Source organism: Jaculus jaculus, chromosome X (genome assembly GCF_020740685.1).
Source record: "Jaculus jaculus isolate mJacJac1 chromosome X, mJacJac1.mat.Y.cur, whole genome shotgun sequence".
Lineage (NCBI taxonomy): Eukaryota > Metazoa > Chordata > Mammalia > Rodentia > Dipodidae > Jaculus > Jaculus jaculus.
The window spans coordinates 136,334,696-136,351,611 of record NC_059125.1 but is presented as its reverse complement, the minus strand read 5'-3'; the positions used below and the strand labels follow the sequence as shown (position 1 = coordinate 136,351,611).

Genomic DNA, 16,916 nt, shown 5'->3' with positions numbered 1-16,916 from the left:
CATTTTGTACTCACAGGTAATGCACCAGCTTCTCTGATTAGCTCTTTAGAATATTATTCTCTGAGATCTCATTTGAGGGGGAGTCCAGGAGGAACTTGTCCTTCCTACCTCTGGGCCCTTGACCCCTTTTTCACATATTTGATGTGGAACACTTTTAGCAACATTTCATATATAAACATCTCACAGAGTATACCAAGGGAAAGACTCATTGCTCAGAAGTTCCTTGAGTCCTTGGATCTGATATTTGACTTAGCTCCCCTTCTCATTTGTAGGTACCTTTTTGTTTGCCCTGGGCCTGATGAGGAAATTTATTTATGTCAAAATGGAGTTTGGTTAATCGAGTATATAACTAGGACACCTGCACCAGCAAAATGAGATTTTTTTTTTTTTTACTCCTTCTTCAGTTTTGAGTACCTTGGCTCAGGCAATGACTTGACTCCCTAGTTTCCTTATTTCCATGAGAGCTTAACTCAAAGCACTCACACATTCCTATTCTGATCAGTCTGAATTCACTGATATGGTACCTCCAGGCTCCCTTTCAACTGTTTGTGACCCATCATTTCTATTCACATGTGGCACTGTTCTATTCTCCTCAAAATACCATTTTTTTTCTATGAGTCCATGAGCCTTTTAAAATAACTATATGAGGCTGGAGAGATGGCTTAGCGGTTAAGCACTTGCCTGTGAAGCCTAAGAACCCTGGTTCGAGGCTCGGTTCCCCAGGTCCCACGTTAGCCAGATGCACAAGGGGGCGCACGCATCTGGAGTTCGTTTGCAGAGGCTGGAAGCCCTGGCGCGCCCATTCTCTCTCTCGCTCTCTCCCTCTATCTGTCTTTCTCTCTGTGTCTGTCACTCTCAAATAAATAAATAAATAAATTAAAAAATACAATAAAATAACTATATGTTCAAAAGGCAAAAATTTTCATTTAACCAAAAGATCACTGAAATTGTACTTAACCGTTTAAAGCTGGGAGTTTGTTCTAAAACATGCTTTATTCATTATACCAAACTAGGGGTGTTATACTGAAATTTTCCCTATTTCCCCTATATTGGTTGAGACATATAGCTTAAATTTTCATGCACTTTTTAATTTCCATGAAGTTTTTTTTCTATTGTTTCATTCATATATGACCCTATGTAACTATAATTACACTTATTTAACCCACCAGTCTCACTGAATGCTTTTATCTCCTCTCTACATACCAATGGCCATGAAATGGAAGAGAATGATTCCCCCTCCCCCAGCAACCTTTAAATAAAGGTACTTAGCTTCTCAACAATGGGAGTGGTCCCATAAGCTCCTACCCTATCCATGGCAGCCATTAAACATGTGAACTCACAAAAGCTGTGGAACCTGATCAAGATTTTCACATGAACAGGGTAATCCTCATTCTGTAACTAATTTTATTACCTGAGATCTCATGAATGCCAGGTGGGCCCCAAACTCCAGATATACTTAAGGATAGTCTAGAACTCCTATCCTGCTCCCTCTACTGCCAATGTGTTGGGGTCTCTCCTTTGTCTTTTCTAATATTTTGAGATACTCTATTATGACTGGACTCATTTTCTGCCCCAAATATTGAATATCGCTAGCCAGTAGTACCCTCTGCAAGCCATGTTCAGAGATATATTAATGAGAACTGTGTGTTTTTTTATTTTATAACATTTTCTTTATTTAGAAAGTACATTTCAGGTTATTTTCACTCAGAAGCAATAAACCTCACATGATTCTGACACAAGTGCAATAGTGGCACACAGCCAACCCCCTCTTGGATTAGCTAACAGACAAGCTCAATAGAAAGGAAACTATATCTGGAACTGGGAAACAAGTCAGAATCATATCCAGATAATGATTATGCTTTCAATGAACAAGCTCCCTCTAACTTTAAAATATAAAAGTGTTTGAACACTTTTAATTCTCTCTAAATTAATAAAAGTTATCCCATTTAATTGGTGTGGACTTCACTCTCCATTGGTGAATCTGCTGCTCTTTTCCAGACTGAAACTGTACTTGAGGAGATAAATGTCCCAGTTCATTTCAATCAGGCCACAGCTGAAACTACAGGGGTACTGGAGAAATGAGCAAGAAGGCTGTTGTCTTATTTAAGCTGATATCATCACAAGGGCGATGAAGGTAGATACTGAGGCCACTCAACACCTAACAAACCAGAGATGTAGATGCTGCTAAGTGCCATCACTGAAGTAGACTTAAATTGCTCCCAGCATGGCTTAGGGAATTTTCCAGAAGAGGTAGTGGAAAGATTGTTAGAGCCACAAGTTGGGACATTTTGTATAATGTCATTGTCTCTCCCCCAATGCATGATGCACTACCCACATGTGGTTGACCTGCATCCCCAATGAGGATGGCCTCTTCAGAAAAAGGGCAGGTAGGAGGGAAATGATGGTGCCAAAATGTGACTTTACATACAAATTATGTTAATATCTAATAATGCATAAAGAAAGACAAAAATGAAATGCTCATTAGGAAACTTTTTCATAATGGAACATAAAAATTTAGAACTTAACCTATAATGACATGTGTTGCATCGTTTGTAAACAGACCATATTTCCCTTCTTCCACACTGAGATCACCTGTAAAAATCTAGGTAAAGGGAGTGTTGTAGTTTGAGTGGATTTCCCCTAGTATATTCTGGTGTTTGTTAAAGCTTATAACTTAGTAGATTTCCAGATGCCTGGCAGGAGCTGTCACTGTCAGCAGATCTTAATATCCAGCACTAAGGTGTTTGGAGGAGGATCTGAAATCAAGCTTAAGGTATTCAGAGGGTATGAGCTCTGTCTGAGGTGTTCGATTATTGTGCTGGTGGTGGCATTTCTCTCTGTGTGGAATGGTTTTATTGTTCTTGTCATAGCTGTGTGAAAAGGTGCCAGGTTTAAATGCTATTAGGAAATCACTCTGGACCTGTAAGCATCAATAAATCCCTTTCACACATCACTTGTTCCTGGTTTGGAAGTTCATTCCAGCAAAGTAAAACTGACAACCACAGAATTGACCTGGATCACTTTAAGTGAACATTCCCAGTGCCGAATCTGAAGATTTCTCAAGAACAGAGGTTGAATTCATGCGTGGATAATGCCCCAACTCTCACCAAGAAATTTGGTTGTATGATCATTTAATTTCTCGTCATTCTTGAATAACAGAAAAAAAATGTAGTCACATTTTTCATCTGTTAGGAAACATTACATGACTAAATTAAAGACATAATTAACCTTCAGGTAACATCCGTGGTGGTTTGATTCAGGTGTCCCCCATAAACTTAGGTGTTCTGAATGCTAGGTTCCCAGGTGATGGAGATTTGGGAATTAATGCCTCCTGAAGGACATGTATTGTTGAGGGTGGGCTTATTAGTGTTATAGCCAATTTCCCCAATCCAGTGATTGGCACAATCTCCTGTTGATGTTGTTCAGTTTATGTTGGCCAAGGGGTGATGTCCACCCTCTGCTCATGACAGTTTTTCTCAGCCATTGTAGAGGTTACGGTCTAACCTGCTAGCTAAAATAAACCACTTTTTCAACAAGCTGCTCTTAGTCAGGTAATATCTACTAGCAATGTGAACCTGATTGCAAGAGCATTATTTTCCCACAGACAAAAAAGTCTAAATATAAAATCGAAATGAACCTTTAAAAAAAACTTTGGATCCCTCAAGAGGAAATTAATATCGATGTATGCATTTATATTCTGCACTTCAAGAAAGACTTTGTTAATACAAATCATAAAATTTATTTTGAAAGCATATTTATGAGTGACAGGGCCAATCTAGAAATCTGGTTCAATCCCAAAAGGAAAGAGCAATTCAGCTCTCACTTCTTAGCATAGCTGGATTTGCCCTTAGAATGTCCCTTGGCCTTGTCTTTTGTGCCACCTGGGATGCACACTCAGCTTTGCCTTTTTCTTCCTCTTGCCACCAGGCATCTTCATAGGGGGCGAATCGCAGCAGGAGATGTGTTCATTGTACTTGTCCACAAAGTCCAGGACTTTTTTCATGCACTTTGCAGTAAAAGCTTGAGAGCCCCACAAAAATTCATAGGTGGGTGGGTCACTATGAGGAACATGTTGGTACTCCAGGTACTTTTCCTGCACTAGATCATGGGTGATGACCTTCCTGGCATCCCCAAGGATGATGTGAGGGATCCCATCACAAATGCCTAATTGATTCAGGAGTAGCCAGATTTTCTCCTCAGGGGCACAGTGCTCATTTAAATAAATGAAACTCAGGATGGGAATCAGAATGCCCATGGTGGAAATTCTCAGGTGGCTGTGGTCACTCCCATCATCATTGAAATGTAGCTTGCTGACAAGGTTGAATGACTTATCTTTGGGCTGCACTTCTTCCAACTCAAGACAAAAACCTGCATCCAAGAGGTGGCAGGCACTTTCAAGGACCTCAGGGAATTGTTGCTTAAATCTTTTGTTGATGACCTTCATCATTTCTCTCCTCATCAATGGCTCATTCATTTTGTACTTGCTGAGCATGCAATCCATTAGCTTTTTGGTCTTGTTCTGTAGAAGATCATTCTTTGGTTCCTCACTGGAGGAGTGAGATCCAGCTGATCTGGTCCTGGAGGTGACTGGGCCCTTGATCTGTTCACCAGACTTTCAGAGGGTTATGCCTGTATCAGCATCGGTGGTTGGTACAGGTGACTGGCACATGTGTGGGAAGCCAGCAGTAGATGTGCTGGGACAAGCATCTCCAGAAGCATGGGCAGAGTAGGAGGGCAACTCTCCTTCTTCGTTTGCCTTCCCCAAAGAATCTTTGTGCTCCTGGGGCAGAACTCTGTTTTGAGCACATTCCTTACTCTTCTTTCCTCAGGACATAATGAGATGACCAGGGATGGCAGCTGGCAGGAAGGTTGGTAGCAGAGCAGGTGACAAAAATGCCTGCATTAAAAAAAAAAAAAAAAAAAAACCAACACTGTGAATCCATTCAGCAGTTAGGCAGCCTTTGCTTTTCACCTTTCATCCCCAGCCTTTCCCTGATTTCCATGAGTGCAGTGCTGTATGAACCTGCCATGATCTTCTCCCCACCCACCCACACTGCTTCTCATCAGCCTGTAGGTACTAACTGCTGAGGTGCTTCCAGACTCCCTGTCTTATATTGTTGGAGCCCTGCCACTTGCACTGAGGGACAATACTGTGATTCTATGCTCAATCTATCAACATTTCCTGAGGCCACAGGGAGGATAGCTTAGGGAAGCTTCAGTCCAGTTCTTTAACAAATCTCACAGGGTACAGAGAATTCTATGAATTTGTTTCAGTCTTCATGGTTACTGGGGTCCAATGCTCTCCCTTACTATCCTTACTTTGACAGCAATTGCTGTTAAGCACCACATTGCTCTGGATACTGTCTATAAACCTCAGAATGAGGGTATCTCCCTCCAGATTAAAATGAAGAATAGAGGGCATGCTGAACCTGCCAGCTCTTCCCTTGTTTCTGTGGCAGAATTCCCATAGAAATTGACTGTGCCTTATCCTACCATCATGTCCATGGCAACCAGAGTATCAGTTTTCTGAATGTCTTTTGTTCTTTCAAGGAATCCCTTCCCTTGTGATCACTGGGTGGCCCATAATTCAATCTTCTCAGGTATAAGGGGATCAGCTCAAGTGTATAACCGGACAATTCCATGCCTGCCTCCTTGTCAGATCCCCTCTTATGGTAATGAGAGAACATCTTATTTACTAAGAATGTCTCTCATGAGCCTTTGGGGAATTTCTAAGCTGCTTAAAGGATGCAATTGACATTCCCCCTTATGATATTTGTATCCTGATCAAACATTCTATGTTACCATTTTCATTGTTTTCCTTTCAGTGTTCAACAGACAAAAAGATTGTTATCAACATGGACAGTGGGTGGGAAAGTGTGGTGGTTTGGGGTGAGTAGAACAGACACATATCCAGGAAATTATCAGAACTTCTCTAGAACCACTCACCAATAGTTACTCATGTAGAAGGCAGAAACTTTGACTTGTAAGATAAGAGCATTGATTGGGAGGCCAAAAACTTTGCTAAGTTAAAAAAAAAATAAAGTGAACAGAATATGAAGGAACTGTGGGAAAGCCTACAATGATCAAACATCCAGATCATTGGTATACCAGAAGGAATCCAGACAAGAGGCATAGACAACATATTCAACAAAATTATTGAAGAATATTTTCCAAAATTCACAAAAGAGAGGCCTATTCAGATACAAGAATCCCACAGAATACCAAACAGATAGGACCAAAAAAAGAAACTCCCCAAGATACATCATAGTTAAAACTCTTAGCAATGAAAATGAAGAGAGAGTGTTAAAAGCAGAAAGAGAAGCAATGCACAGCATATAAAGGCAATCCCATCTTAATAACATCAGATTTCTCAACGGAAACTGAAAGCTAGCAAGGCCTGGAATGGAATACTTCAATGTCTGAAAAACTATGACTTCCAACCCATGCTATTTTACCCAGCAAAAGTATCCCTCATAAAAGAAAGGTGCAGTCACAGCAGACATCAATGAAATTTAACAAATGATCAGTGCATACTTCCAAAACCTCTACTCCACAAAATTAAATAATCTGGAAGAAATGGATGAATTCCTAGATACAAACCACCTACCACAACTAAACTCAGAGATGATTAATCACTTAAACAAACCTATCACATCAATGGAGATTGAAAAGATAATCAAAAACCTCCCCAAAAGGAAAGTGCAGGACCAAATGACATCTACACTGAGTTCTACAAACCTTCAAAGAAGAACAGAAATCAATTTTTCTCAAACTATTCTGCATTACTGAAAAACAAGTACTCTTCCTCAACTACATTTGTGAAGTTAGCTTCACCCTAATATCAAAACCAGACAGTGATGAAACAAGGAAAGAAAAATATAGGCCTATATCCTTACTGAACATAGATGCAAAGATCCTGAACAAAATTCTTATAAACAAAATTCAACAACACATCAAGAGCATTACCCACCTTGATCAACTAGATTTTATCTGAAGGAGGCAGGAATGGTTTTTCATGCGGACATCAGTCAACATAATACACCACATAAATAAATTGAACCATAAGATCCACATGACCCTCACAATTGATGCAGAAAAGGCCTTTGACAAAATACAACACCACTTCATGATCATATGCTGGAAAGACTAGGCATGGAGGGGTTTATATCTCAACACAAGAAATGCTATATATATATATATATATATATATATATATATATATATATATATATATATATATATATATATGGCTCCTAAGGCCCAAATAACACTTACTGGGTGAAAAATTCAAGGAGTTCCCACTGAGATTGGGTACAAGACAGTGCTGCCTACTCTCACCAGTGCTCTTAAACATAGTAATACAAGTAGTACCCACATAATATGAGAGAAGAAAGAAATAAAAGGGAGTCAAATTGGAAAGGAAGAAGCTGAGTTAGTTCTATTTACAGATAACATGACCAAAATGTCTCCATCTCAAAACTTATAAAAGTTATGAATTCCTTCAGTAAAGTAACAGGATACAAAATCAATGCACAAAATCAGTAACTTTTCTATATGTAAAGGACATGTATGCAGGGAATGAAATCAGTGAGGCTGTCACATTTTCAATAGCAACAAAAAAAATAAACACCTTGGAATAACACTAAGCAAGAATGTGAAAGACCAATATACTTAAAACATAAAAGCACTCAAGAAAGAAATGTAGGATGAGTTGAGAAGATGGAAAGACCTCCCATGCTCCTGGCTAGGTAGAATTACATTGTGAAAATGGCAATTCTCCCAAAAGCAATGTGTAGATATAATGCAATACCAATAAAAATGGCAGCATTATTCTTCACAGAGATTGAAAATTGATCTCAAAATTCATTTGGAATGGCAGAAGGCCTCAGATATTCAAACATATCCTCAGAAAAAAAGTGCCTCTGGTGGTATCACAATACCTGATCTAAAGCTATATTACCAAGCTATAGTGACAAAACAGTATGGTACTGGAATAAAACAGAAACATTGACCAATGGAACAGAATTGAAGAACCAGACCTTAGGGTAAGCTACTACAGCTGCTGGATATTTCACAATGGTGTGAAAAAATGTAGACTAGAGAAAATACAGCATATTAAACAAATGGTGTTGGACAAATTGTATGACCATATGTAGAAAAATGAATTCAACCTATTAATCTTGCTCTACACAAAAATCAAGTCCAAATGTCTTAAAAACCTCAATATAAGACCTTAAACTTTTCAAGTACTGGAAGAAAAAAAAATAGGAGGCAATCTCCATGATATAGGACTTGGAAAAGACTTCTTGCACAAAAACCCAATAGCCCCATACATTAAAGAAGCAATCGACCAACGGGATTTCATGAAGCTAGAAAGCTTTTGCATCAATAAACATACCATCAGCAGAGCCAATAGACTACTCACTGAATGGGAGGTAATCTTTGCCAGCTATACCACTGAAAGAAACCTAATATCTAGATTCTAAAAAGAACTCAAAAATCTAAAAAAATTTAAAAAATCCAAGAGCTCACTCCAAAAGTGGGCCAGAGAACTAAATAGTGTGTTCTGAGCAGATGAATTACAAATGGCTAACACACACTTAGGAAAATGTTCTACATCCCTAACCATTCTGGAAATGCAAATTAAAACAACTATGAGATTCCACCTTACCCCAGTAAGGATAACAAACATTAAAAAATCAAATGAAAACAAATGTTGGCTAGGCTGTGGAGAACTAGGAACACTCATGAACTGTTGGTGGGAAAGTAAGATGGTACAACCACTGTGGAAATCAATATGGAGACTCCTTAAAAGGATTAATAAAGAGTTACCAACAGAGCCTGTGTTTACCTTACAGGACATTTCCTATAAAAACTCCACATCTGAGCTCAGAGATATTTACTCAACCATGTTTATAGCTTCTCAGTACATAATAGCAAAAAACTGTAATCTAGCCAGGTGCCCATAATTAAATGAATGGATAATGAAGTAGTGGTATATATACACAATGGAATTCCACTCAGCAGTAAGAAAAAAAAATGAAACATTGACATTTGTGGAAAAATAGCAAAACTTGAAACAGATTGTTCTAAGTGAACTAACACAATCACAGAAAGACAACCATTGCATGATCTCACTCATCTGCAATTCTTAACCTGGGTCAGCCCAAGTTGCTGACATAACTGAATAGCTTCATAAGGCTTGGTCAATAGGGAGGTTATGGTGTGGGTGGAAGGAAAGTGTGAGGGGGGAACACAAAACTGAACCCAAATTGAACTGGTACTATAAAATACTATATATGGGAAGTGAGACTAAAATGTGGAATCTTCAAGAGGACCTTAGGGGGAGCACCTGAATCAAAGGGTCCTGAATAGACTGAGAAGAAACCTAACTTCAAATTTCTCCTGCTTCTCTTTCTTCTTGGGCTTTCTCTCTTTTTCGTCCTCTTGGTCCTTGACTTTAATTCCCTGTACCAGGATGTGGACTACATTCATAATTTGCTGTTGATCAGAGATACCTACTAGATCTTCCAAAACAAACAAGACAGACTTCTGTCAGAGCACTTGTTTACCCTCCAGACATTAATGTTAAGAACCTACTGTTGAAGACACCATACACTATTGGCAAAGACCATAAAGAGATCTGGTTAGAAACCAGAGGAGATCCAGTGCCAAGACATTTAGCCCATCTAGTGCTGGAAAGATCTACATGAGCTCTTGGGGGAATATGTCCAACAACTCTCCAAGTAATTCAAAGTCTAAGCAAACACCTGACATGATGCTCATACAAGTTCAGTAGTGACACACAGCCATGGTGGGTAACCAACTGCTCTTATATTGGCTAAAAGATCTGCTCAATGGAAAAGAAACAATATCTAGAACTGGGATATAAGTCAGAATCATATCCAGATAATGATTCTGCTTTCTGTATTCAAGTTCCAACTAGTCTTAGACTATAAGAGAGTCTAAAACCTTTTAGTTCTCCCTAAATTAATAATGTTTTCTATGTAATCTGTGCTCACTTCACTCTCCATTGGAAAATTTGCTTCTCTTTTTCAGATGGGAACTGGACCTGAGAAGGTAAACGAACCAGGGCACTCCCTCTTGACCCCAGCTGAATGAGAAAGAGTGCTGCTTTCTTACTTAAGCTGATATCAGAACGAGGGTGATAGGGAAGATACTGAGGACACTAAATACCTATTTAACCATATATCCAGATGCTCTAAGTGCCCATCACTGAAGTAAACTAAAAATACTCCCAGCATGGCTCAGGGACTTTTGCAGAATTGAGGGCAGAAAGATTGCTAGAGCCAAAAGTTGGGACATTTCGCACAGAAATATTGCCTCTCCCCCAACCCCAACATTGCATTACTCACAATCCCCATAGGATTGTCCTGCATCCCCAAGGAGAAATGCCTCTTCAGAATAGGGGCAGGGAGGAGGGAAAGGATGGTACCAACATATGCTGTTTACATGCAAAGTATGTCCATATCTAATAAAAAAATAAAAATAAGGGCTGGAGGGATGACTTAGCGATTAAAGTGTTTGCCTGCAATGCCAAAGGACCCAACATTTATTCTCCAGAACCCATTTTAGCCAGATTCACAAGGGGATGCACACATCTGGAGTTAGTTTGCAGTGGCTGGAGGCCCTGATGCTTGCCTTCTGTCTCTCTTCCTCTTTGTGAAATATATAAAAATAATACATTAAAAAATAAAAATACAAAAGTCACTCTCAGTGTAGTAATTTGTACAAGTATATATTGTTCATTGATAATATCCATTTTTGCCTACATTCATCTGTCTCTCACATAGTCCGCGGTTTGTCTGAATCACATAACCTTTCTATTTCTAAAATAAAGTTGATGTGTAGGTATATTCATTCATATTTTTATATAAGTTCTTTAAGTACAGGTCCTCACACAACCCAATGTGCTCTCAAATTTGGTATATAGGCCATGCTCAACTTGAACATCTACCTCTGGATCCCATCTCACTAGTGTTACGAAGGGTGGGTGTGCCTCATGTCTGCTTTCCTATAGAATTCTGTGTTGTTAATCCAGTGCTTTATCCATGCTAGGCAAGCCCATTACCATAGGAGCAACCTCTAAGGCATCATTGCCTCACTATGACATCCATTTGTGGTGCACTCAGTCACAGACCTACTGGGGATATTGACCAACAAGCCATGTATACTCATTTGCCACCCCCCCCCCGAACAAGTTCTTAGTGTATTTTCACATTTTAGTGAGGGAGGTGTAAGGTGCCTTATCTACTAAACTCCTGAGGGTAGGGGAAGCAGGGATGAAGTTAAGCTGCTCTAATGTTACCCAGTATCTTTCTGGGGAAGGATTGTCCCAGACAGCAGTGTGGAGTAGGCAGGCTCAGCGTGCACATAACCTTGCTCACACGTGTTCTACTTCTGATCACAGTGGCACCAAAGCTTGTCTTAGCTATGGCCTCCGACTCTTCCACCTGTCTTGTCTGGGTTCCTCTCAGGTTCCGGGTGCACTCCAGGAAACCTGAAGAGCCAGATTCCGTGTCAACCCTTGCCCAGGGAAAGCCAGCTCACTCAATTAGGAGTAGGACCTAGGGAAGTACGCTGGACTTGAGAAGAACATGCTCTGCCAGTAGAAAAATGAGTTTTCCTTACCTCCTCCACAGACCGCTCCTAGGACTCAGCAGCAGCCAACTGACTAGATAGTGCTCTGAGCCACTGCCGTGGAAACACTATGACACAGAACCATCCTTAAAAACAAAGTGATGCCCCGGAAGTGATGAAGTGATGGAGGACCACTTCTGATCACAGTAGGCTTTCATTCACAGCAGGTCCAGGTTGCTAAGAAACCTGTGTTCTAGGGTCAGTATAGAGGGGTTTGGAATCCCTCACTGCACTCACACAGAGGCCCAAGTGCCCTGCTCCTTCTTCAGTCTGCTGCACACAGCCCTTCATGCCTGTCACTCTCATAATAAAAAATGAGCAACACCCCTTCATGGACTTTCTCTCTACTTACACTTCTCCTCTTCCTTCCCCAACGTGTTTGCTCTAGTGACCAGTGTTCCATGGTTACCACCATATAATCAACAGTAAGTTTGTGTGTGCTCTTAAATTAGCTATCCATACACACACAGCTACTTTTGCACAACTCCTCTTCCCAAATCCTCCAAACTCTTGAACATAGTGCTTGCTGCCTTAGACTAGGCTCTAAATGCCCACTTCATTTCCCTTGCCCTTTTCCTACTTCCCTCACTATTTGCTCACTGCAGAAAACATAGAGTTCCATGCTTAATCTCTTATGATTGACAAGAGTCCTTGTATCATCTTAATTTATCTCTCATTAAACCCATAGCAGTCTTAAATGATCATTTGCCCCACCAAAGACCTGCTACAGGAAATGCACTTGATGTAACGGCAGGTCTTTGACTAATTTTGATCCAACATTTTGTACAATCTTATGGGTCCAAGATCCCATGTCAGTTGAAAGCTTTTTCCCCCATCCAAGATTCTTAAACCCATCTGTGGTGGTTAGAACCAGGTATCTCCTATAAATATATGCAAGGTACAGAAGTTTTGATGAAGTTCTGCCTTCATTTCCTGTAGTATGCTTTCTGTTGTGGTGGTGGTTTCTTTTTGTTTTTCTAACTCTTTCTATGAGTTTGATCTGTGAAAATGGTCCCAAGAGTTGGGGTTTTTTTTTGCCATTATGTAACTTACAATGAATCAGTAAGCTTCAACTAAATTTCCTGACTTCCATAACAGTGACTCATTTAGAAGCACATCCAAGTGACCGGAAGCTATCTACTACATACATCATTTCCTTCTGTATTTATGTACAGTGATATATTCATGCAAGAAGCCATTAATGGAATACTTTTGGTTCTATGTCTTTTTGTGATAAATATTTCATTGATGAACCTAGAGCACAAAGCAACTTTTTCATGCTCATTTATAGCAAAGTTGTTTAACCATAAGAAGCATTTTTGTGTTGTACAATGGTACAATGGATTTTTTCATATTCTGTTGAACTGTCTATATTTTATTGTGAAAAAGTGACATTTCATAATCCCAACAACAGGATACAAGAGTTTCATTTTCAGCACAGGCAGAGCAATATTTATGTGCACTTAAATTGTCTTTGCTCTGGTGCCTTTCCTACACCTTTCTTAATATTACAGTACTGTTGGGAGTAGAGAGTATAATCAGGGTTTACACTACAACCTGCAAAGTCATCTCACAATTCCAGTTGCATTCAGTTCTATTCCATATGCCACTATAGTCTTTACAAACTATTATGTTATTACAAAGTCTCAAGTTTTATCTGATATTAAAGACTAACACATGCAAAACTAAAAGAGTTGTTACATACATACAAAGGCATCCTGACACAGAGTAAACATTCCCACCGAAAAATAGCATAAAAAGGAGACACTGGACCAATGCAAAATCCATAACTAGCTGGTAAACAAACATTCTTTGCAGTGGAAGTCCAACATATGTAAGCAGTGGTAAAAGGCTCTGGATTCCCAATTCCACCATACCAACTGGGATTCTCTGAGCCCAGAAAAAAAATTACTTCCCAAACCAGCAGTTCCCCAGTGCTTGTGTATTCAAACATGTTTGGGTCTACACTGCAGACCACAGTCCATCTTCACAGCTTCATACAGTGCTCTTAGTTGAACTCTGTGTGACTGTGTGTGTGTGTGTGTGTGTGTGTGTGTGTAAGCACACCAGGCCATGACTTTTAAATTCAACCTTGATTAAACTCTTTGAGAACAGGCAAAATACAACTCATAATTCTTCTACAAGTATATTTCAATTTCCAGAATTCTCTCTGTTGTTAACATTTTAAACACTTGCCAAATGACCCATCAAGGCCTGTTTACAACATTGCAAGATTTGTCCAGTGGAAAGCACCAAATCTTTCCATGTAACTCCTATAAACATGTACCACAACACAAAAACCCATGTGGGAAGATTCTTCACAGCAACAGCTTCACTTCTCACCATCATTTTTACTGTTAATGGGACATTTTCAATGCTTGTACAAGCAGTTGAAAAGAAACAACCTATGAAAAGAATGGCTTAATTGCAGGCTTATAAAATCCATGGGAAGCATCATCAAAATGGCATAAGAAGCAGATTCACTTACAAACATCTATAGGAGAGAAATACCAGCCAAAGTCATCCAACAGAAATAGAGGGATGCAAAGAGTTCTATACACTTACTTAGTAGGGCCAGATGAAAGGATTGCCCCCACTGACTAACTTCTTCCCCCACTGGCTGCTGGAGACATAAGAAGAAAAAATGAAACAATAAAAAATCCCAGAGTGTGCAGGTGACAAACATTCACATACACAGCACCAAAACCTCAACAGGCAGTGAACAGAGGAAGGTGTCAAAGGTGTTTGAGGGCTACAGAGAAAGCACGGGGATTTGGCTGTTGTGACACATGAGAGATTCTGCAACAGTCCCCTAGTGCAACAGTCAATTAAGGAGAATATTGTGGGAAGAGGTATGTAATAGTAGGTATGGGTTTCTGATAGAAAATTCAAGAGTGTAAATCTATAAGTTTTATTTCTTTATTTATTTATTTTAGCAAGAGAGAGAGAAAGAGAGATAACAGAGCAAGGGGAGAAGAATCATGGAGCCATGGCAGTCACTGCTATCCAATTCCTTACACTAGTTCCACCACCTACTGGGCATGTGTGACCTTGCACCTACCATACCTCTGTTCTTCTGGCTTTTGTTGGATCAGGAGAGGCAAATGAACGTGGCTCCTTATGCTTCACAGGCAAGCCTCTTAACCACTAAGCCAACTTTCCAGCCCAACACAAGCTTCTTAGCAAACTGGCCCTGTTGCCAATCAGAGCCTCCCTATGACCAGAAGTAGTTAGGGTCACTTCCTACGTGAAGAGGTGGGACTGCGTCATAGTAGTTCTGTGTGGCAGAGGAAGCACATCCAGTCTCTTGGGGCCCATTGAGTCCTACAAGTGGTCTGTAGTGGAGGTAGGTAAGGAAAGCTCACTTTGTACTGAGAGAACGTGTTCCTCTCACCATCAAGAGGGATGCTGCAGGTTCCACCCCTGTTTCACTTGGCTAGCTTTCCCTGGACAGGAGGTAACATGGAGTTTGGCTTTTGAAGTTGTTGGGAGGGAACAGGGAACCTCAGAAGAAGCACAATAAGGCAGGTGGAAGAGTCTATGGCCATAGTTAAAGATAAGCCTTGGACCCAATGTGATAATAATTAGACCATGGGTCAAAAAGGTTGTTTCCACACTGAGCCCACTCCAGGGTATTGTACCCTAGCACGTTGTTGGATGACACTGAAAAAATTATAGCAAACTAATTTCATTGTGCTGGAGGTTTAGAAGATAAATATCCCTTCACCCACAAGAACATGATAACTAGTCCAAGAGAATGTTGATTTAAAAAATAGAGAACACATGGTTTGTTGTTATATATTCCTAGTATAACATTGAAAACTTGCGCCATATAGAGGTTATTGCCAGAGTTATTGACCTTCTTGATCCCAGAAGTGATATATACAGAAAAAAAAAATGCCTGAAATGTAGTTCATTTGAAACCAGGCTTGCATAACATGCATGAAGCATGACTTCAGATCTCAGAATGGCATTGAAAAAGCAGACATGAGGCATAAATTCTTTCACAACACTGGAGAGATGGGGATAGGAGTATGACATGTTCAAGAAGATACTTGGCTACATACTGGTTTGTGGTCACTTTGGACTTCATGATAACATGTACCATATATATGTCATATATATTACATGTTACATATATATATATATATATATATATATATATATATATATATATATATATATTTCATAAAGAACTGTATCTATTTATCAAATGTATGTTAGAAATTGGAGGGTCCCATGGTTCAAGAAAGCCTTGATATTCTGGTAGAGAAAAATGCGGGCAATGGCAGTGAGAATTATCAAGGGAATATTCATACATGTATGAAAATCACATTACCCAATTCAGTGTAAGGATCATTAAAAAGGAGATAGTAAGGAAATAGTAAACTTAATACCAAAAATTTCATTTTGATACTGTTGTTAAAATGGTGGAATATGCTTGCAAGTCATGGGGCAACCTATAAATTCAAAATTTTTCCAGGTGGTGCTAACTGAATGAGATGCCCTATCACTTTCCTGTGAGGTGGTCACAAAGTGGACAGACTTGGCCAAGTAGAATTAGTACACTTAAGTGCAGATAACTGATTCCTGAGCAGATTGAAATATGAGAAAGCCAAGAATAAGGGAATGGAGTACTGACAGAACAAAGGTATTTAGAAGCCTGGTCCTATTGTGATGATGGATGAGAGTGTTAAACACAGTCTCCCTTCAGAGCATGTTCCAACATGTAACTTCTTCTGGTCTCCAGGGAAAATTAACATACCCAGGACAGTATCACAGTACTAAGAATAGGAGTGGCAAAGGTCAAACATCAAAAACAGGGAGTCTGGCTGTACCTCAGCAGAACTTACAATATGATCAGAACACTGTGTATGTGGGAAAGGGTAGTGAGTTATGAGAGCACTGCACTCATGGAAATCAGGGAAGGGGAGGGGACAATGAGAAAGACAAAGGCTGCCAATGTGCTGAATGGACACACAGTGTCTCCTTTTCCTGATGCAGGTTTCCCTGTCACCTGCTCTGCTACCAACCTTTGTGCCAGCTGCCATCCCTGCTCATATTCATCATGCCCCAAGGAAAGAAGAGTAAGGCACGTGCTTGTGAGAGACGTGACCAAAACAGAGTCCAGCACCAGAAGCTCAAAGGTGCTCAGATCATGGCAGCAGAAGGAGTTTCACCCTACTGCTCAGCACATGCTTCTGGACATGCTCTTCCAGCACATCTACTGCTGGCGTCCCCCACATATCTCAGTC

General features: G+C 39.9%; 1 protein-coding gene across 1 annotated transcript; it reads right to left on the bottom strand.

Moving 5' to 3' along the window:
* Positions 1-3,078: 3,078 nt before the first annotated feature.
* Positions 3,079-16,712, bottom strand: LOC123456584 (melanoma-associated antigen B4-like). The gene is made up of 3 exons (XM_045139961.1): positions 16,695-16,712; positions 3,905-4,600; positions 3,079-3,147 (listed from the first exon to the last, which is right to left on the bottom strand). The coding sequence occupies exons 1-3, from the start codon at positions 16,710-16,712 to the stop codon at positions 3,079-3,081; spliced, it is 783 nt and encodes a 260-aa protein (XP_044995896.1).
* Positions 16,713-16,916: the final 204 nt, after the last annotated feature.

Excerpts from the sequence above, each read along its gene's own strand:
- LOC123456584 (XM_045139961.1), bottom strand. Across the intron at positions 3,148-3,904 it reads GTGGCAAGAGGAAGAAAAAG|AATGACGAGAAATTAAATGA; the intron begins GCAAAGCTGAGT and ends CTGTTATTCAAG.